This window comes from Vitis riparia, chromosome 8 (assembly GCF_004353265.1).
Source record: "Vitis riparia cultivar Riparia Gloire de Montpellier isolate 1030 chromosome 8, EGFV_Vit.rip_1.0, whole genome shotgun sequence".
NCBI classification, from domain to species: domain Eukaryota; kingdom Viridiplantae; phylum Streptophyta; class Magnoliopsida; order Vitales; family Vitaceae; genus Vitis; species Vitis riparia.
Genome location: NC_048438.1, coordinates 13,354,337 through 13,360,026, shown reverse-complemented (window position 1 = coordinate 13,360,026; position 5,690 = coordinate 13,354,337). Strand labels below are relative to the sequence as shown.

General features: G+C 36.8%; 1 protein-coding gene across 1 annotated transcript; it reads left to right on the top strand.

Annotated features, from left to right (window-relative positions):
- The first annotated feature begins 988 nt into the window (after positions 1-988).
- Positions 989-5,475, top strand: LOC117919842 (MLO-like protein 6). Its single transcript, XM_034837112.1, has 15 exons — positions 989-1,271; positions 1,379-1,436; positions 1,521-1,756; positions 2,001-2,117; positions 2,350-2,410; positions 2,581-2,669; positions 2,996-3,070; positions 3,168-3,262; positions 3,591-3,640; positions 3,741-3,781; positions 3,879-4,052; positions 4,159-4,194; positions 4,291-4,358; positions 4,463-4,523; positions 4,631-5,475. The coding sequence occupies exons 1-15, from the start codon at positions 1,149-1,151 to the stop codon at positions 5,063-5,065; spliced, it is 1,719 nt and encodes a 572-aa protein (XP_034693003.1). The 5' UTR covers positions 989-1,148; the 3' UTR covers positions 5,066-5,475.
- Positions 5,476-5,690: the final 215 nt, after the last annotated feature.

The following is a 5,690-nucleotide window of genomic DNA, read 5'->3' as shown; positions in this document are numbered from 1 at the left end:
TTCATTCTTCCATTAACTAATCCATTTTGCCTTCCCCTTCCCGTGACGTTTGAATGGAAGGAAAAAAGTCAATTGTATATATTCGTTGTTTCTGAGGATATTTTTGTAAATATGATTCTTTTGTTAATATGATTTTATTTAGGCAGCAGACAGGCCCAAAAATTCTAATGGACAGCTTCTAATTGTAATTCTCCTTTGTTTTCATATGGTTGGAGCCAACAGATTCGGCATTATGTTCTGGGCCAATCCCCATCAATTATCCTTTGTTATTATAATGTATACAGTGACTGAAGATAGGGTGGTTAGTGATATCGTCAACAATATCATATGACTCATCTCTACAAGAACTGCCTAAATAATTTTAATATGGTGGTTCTAGTTGATGTGGGAGATGGGTGTTACCTAGCTTATGGTTCAGGATAAACCTGACTTGTAAACAAATGGTTGGACTAATTCAAACCCACATATTCCCAACATTCCAAGTTCGGTATTCATATTTGTTTTTTTGTCACAAATTATTTGAAAAATGAATTCTAGAAACATATATAGTAATGCTAGAAAAGTAAACAAAATTCGTTTTCAAAAACTTGAGGTAATGTTTAGTTCGTGGAAAGTACAGAAAAAAGAAAAGAAATAATTTTTAAAAATAATTTTCTCAGATTTCATTATAAAATATACCAAAGAAAATATAATATTAAAATCAATTAATATTATAATATAATATTTATTATTATTATTATTAATTTTTTTAAAAAAAAAATTCCAAGAAACATACAGGATTTCTTTCTTCTTACTTAATATAAAGGAGACCAAATCGATTAAAATCATTTGCGTATATGAAAAAAAAAAAATTAATTCTTCTCATCTCATAGATGGTCAAATAAATGATAAATCCTATAATCATATGAGGCTACTTCTGAAACAACCAATCTCAGTCGTCCAGTCGTCCATCAATAATATCCCTAGCACGTCCAAAGTCAAAGTCACCCACTTCTCCGCCACCACAACCACTGGCTCCCTTCCTCCCTCAAGACTCCTCTCTCCGCATATATAGATATAATCTGTGGGGATATGCATATTGCACAATCATTTCGAGTGACTCAACTGCAAATTACTACTTTTTAGGAAGCAGGCCATATAGAAAGGATATGGCTAAGGGATCAAAGGATCGATCTTTGGAGCAAACACCGACTTGGGCGGTTGCAGTGGTCTGTTTTGTGCTGGTTTTGATATCAATTATCATCGAACACATCCTTCACTTAATTGGAAAGGTAAAGCTTTGTACCCACATGAAGCCTCTTAGCAGTGGTTTAGCTGGGTTCTTTAATCACGCTTTGAATTAATCATGATGTATATAAATTCTCAAAACTCTTTGCAGTGGCTAACAAAGAGAAACAAACGAGCTCTTTATGAAGCACTTGAAAAGATTAAGTCAGGTGGGCGGCTCTCTCATAATGCATGTATATTTTGTTTTTAGTTTAAATTAGATATGGTTTATGATTTCTCTCTTTCATTTACAGAACTTATGCTACTGGGGTTCATATCGCTGCTCCTAACGGTAGGACAAGGAACTATTGCGGGAATATGCATATCAGAGAAGATTGCAGGAACCTGGCACCCATGTGGGAAGAAACAAGAAATCAAGTATGTTTCTAATGAAGAAGATTATGGCAAGAGAAGGCTTCTTGAAATTTCAGATTCCGATGGAAGTAATCGACGTGTGTTAGCGGCCGCGGGAGATGACAAATGTGGAGAGGTATGATCAATTATTATTTGCTTACATAATCAAAAAACAGAAGTTAGGATAAACAAACAAGGAAATCAATATTTTTTTTTGGTAAAATAGAAATCAGTTACTCTCATTTAGGTCATCTCTTTGGCAGTACTGTTCTTTTCTAGTGGTGAATAGTCGATTGCTGATTAGTAAAAAATACTGTAGTAATTGGTCGTTAATAAACTAATTAACTGTAGGGTGTGTTTGGGTGCATTTTTCTTTGCAGGGTAAAGTCCCGTTTGTCTCCAATTATGGGATCCACCAACTTCACATATTCATCTTCGTTCTTGCTGTTTTCCACGTACTTTATTGTATAATCACATTGGCTTTGGGCAGAGCTAAGGTCTCTCTCTCTCTCTCTCTCTCTCTCTCAATATCTTTTTACCTAATCAAAGACTAAAAATTACGTTAGTTTTTTCTTTCTTTCCTGAACATTTTATTTTTCTTCTTGGTTGAAAATCAAATAACATATCATTAGATCTCTCAAGCTTTAGAAAAGGTCAACTTTATGAAGAATTTCAAACATAAAACTATTGTAATAATCAGAAGACAATAATTGAATTTGTATGCTGCAGATGAGGAAGTGGAAGGCGTGGGAAATGGAAACAAGAACAGCCGAGTACCGGTTCGCAAACGGTTAGTTTCACTTCTTAGGCCTAGTGATACGACTGCTGAATTGTAGCTTCTGTTCAAGAGTCAAAAAGCTAATATGTAGTTATAATTAGGGCAGGCTCTTTCCTCTCCATGTTTCTCACCATATCTATAATGCTAACAAAAAGAAATGATTACATGCGTTTCACATGCAGATCCAGAGAGATTTAGGTTTGCAAGAGACACCTCATTTGGGAGAAGGCATTTGCACTCCTGGAGCACCTCCCCAGTTCTCCTTTGGATTGTAAGAACTGAAAACTAACTTACCATTTGGTAGAATTTTCTAGTCATGGTTCTTGTAGTGATCATCAAATACCTCTGGTAGATAGCCTTCTTCACAAACAAAGACTTTTTTTATCATCATAGTCAACTTTACATCAAAATATTGTAGACTTTCTGGGCACGTACTGTTGCTTTAGCTTTCGCCCCTAAATTAAAGTAACCTAGTCAACTTCTCATTAGCTATGGAAATAACTATAGATTAAATGCCCATCTGGAAAATAAAATTGAAATATTCAACCCACAGTTGTTAATGGGAGAGTACTCCATCTTCTTGCCTCAATTTTGCAGGTGTGTTTCTTCAGACAATTTGTCAGATCAGTTCCCAAAGTTGATTACTTGACCTTGCGCCATGGGTTTATCATTGTGAGTCCTCAATAACATTCAATCGTAATGCCAACATCATCATCATCATCATGGTCATTAGAAAGCTAGCGCTCACACCTGTATAAACTTTTTTCAGGCACATTTGGCACCCGAGAGTCATACTAGATTTGATTTCCAGAAATACATCAAGAGATCACTCGAGGAGGATTTCAAAGTTGTAGTCGGTATCAGGTTGGTCCCCTGTAACTTTTAAGCCTATAACTTATTGGACTAGCCTCTAAATTCATGATTTTGTTTTTCTTTTGGAAAAGAGTTCCTAGCGATCCTGACCCCATAATTTATCCTTCCAATCTCTTGACTGGGAGTCTTGCGGCAACCAGCTGGCATACATTTACAAAGTTCTTACTAAGTTAGTATTTTTGACTTTCAAGAGCAAATAAACTAAGAAAAAATAAATTTGACCAAATGGCGCATGAACTACAAAATACAATATAATTAAATACCTTGCAATTTCATATGTTAATATTAAAGTTGATGAATTCTTTTTTCACATTTGCAGTCCAATAATCTGGTTCTGTGCTGTAGTCTTCCTACTATTCAACACCCATGGTAAGCCATTACGCTTTACTTGAAAGCCAATATCACTCGTATAATTCTTGTAACACTTCATTTGGAAATGTCCTTAAAATAATGTCCTTTTTCTGGACAGGTTGGCATTCTTATCTATGGTTACCCTTTATCCCATTAATTGTAAGCATCAGTTCTGACCCTTGGATCTTCCCTTAAAAATTCTTCAAAGGTCCCAGAAAGGTAAATCTAACGGTTGTTGATAATGGGTATACTGTAGATCATCCTGATGGTGGGGACAAAACTACAAGTTATCATAACAAAGATGGGGCTGAGAATACAGGAGAGAGGAGAGGTAGTTAAAGGAACCCCAGTGGTGGAGCCTGGTGATGATCTTTTCTGGTTCAACCAGCCACGTCTCATTCTCTACCTGATTAACTTTGTTCTCTTTCAGGTAAGTTCCTCACGTACATGTAAAACTCTCCAACAATTGATTTCTATATATTGTTTTTTAATGGCCTAGTTGTTTTGTGATTTTGTTTTTTCTTTGTGGCCTGCAGAACGCATTCCAGGTTGCTTTCTTTGCATGGACCTGGGTAAATTATTGAGCCCTTCATTGTCGTTTTTGCAAGGATTGACTGCTTACTTCAACACTATCTGACCACTTCTCTTTTTTTATATTTGTTTTGCAGTATGAGTTTGGCTTGAAATCTTGTTTCCACGAAAGGATAGAAGATGTGGTCATCCGCATATCAATGGGGTGAGTATAAGCCGCCCCAATTTTTAAACGACTAGTCTTCATTGAAATTTGTAGTCTGTGCCTAGAATGATCTTCCTGATACAATTATGTTTGAATTTTATCAGAGTCATAGTACAAATACTCTGCAGCTATGTGACTCTTCCTCTGTATGCCTTGGTCACACAGGTGAGATTCCTACATACATAAGGCTTTGCTATATTCTTGTATGTACCAAAAACAAAAACCCTTATTCCTCATGACTAGTAGACTAACAACACTGGATTTTATGTTAGATGGGATCTACCATGAAGCCCACCATCTTCAATGACAGAGTGGCGAAAGCTCTGAGAAACTGGCACCACGCTGCAAGGAAGCACATAAAACAGAGCAAGCAATCAAGCGCTGTGACCCCTGTATCAAGTAGGGCAGGCACTCCCTTTTCAAGTAGGCCAGGCACCCCCTTACATGGCATGTCCCCTGTTCATCTACTCCGCCACCACCGCAGTGAGCTCGACAGTGTTCAAACATCTCCTAGAATGTCCAATTTTGATCATGAAGGTCCGGAGACAGACGAGTATCGCCACCATGAGGATATATCATGGTCTCAACATCATAGAAATCCTGGTCCAGAAGAAGAGGGGAGGGACACAAATCATAGGATCTTGACCCAGCACGAAATTGACATTCAGCCCATGGACTTTTCATTCGATAAAAGAGCAAGAACTTGAATAGAGTGATGAAGATTGGATTGAGGAAGCAAAGATGACAACAAAACCCATCCCTGGTTGTATAGTGGATGCAATGTTGAACTTGCACCTTGGCCTTATATTTTTTTTTTTTTTTTTTTTTGAGGATCACTCGTATAGCTGTGGGCAACGAATTTTTCTGAAAAGTAACTCTTGTAGTTCTGCAAGTTTTAAATTTCGTTGTTGTGAGCAGTCAAATTCTTACATGAGTTCTCGTGTAAGAATCAACTAAATGCCCAAAATCAAGCTAATGCTTTCACCATGGTCCCTCCGTGTAACATATTTTGAAGCAAATGCTCTTACCATCTCTTCCATGTGTTCACTCGTGGGCCCAATAGTGGCTTGAAATTGTATGTATTGCTGAGATTGTATTAGCTCTTAAAATTATATTAGCTTGGGATTGTACTTACTTTTAGATTGTGTCAGTTTTTTATGATTTGGTGGGATGTAGAATAGCTTAAAAGGAGGCATAATTTGACTAACCAAAGGCCAATTGATTTCAAATGACATGATTAAGCTCTACAAAGGCCGCCTCATACCACCACAAAAAAGAAAGAAGAACTAATAAAAAATAATACCCCTTGACAAACCCCTTACCAATCCACAA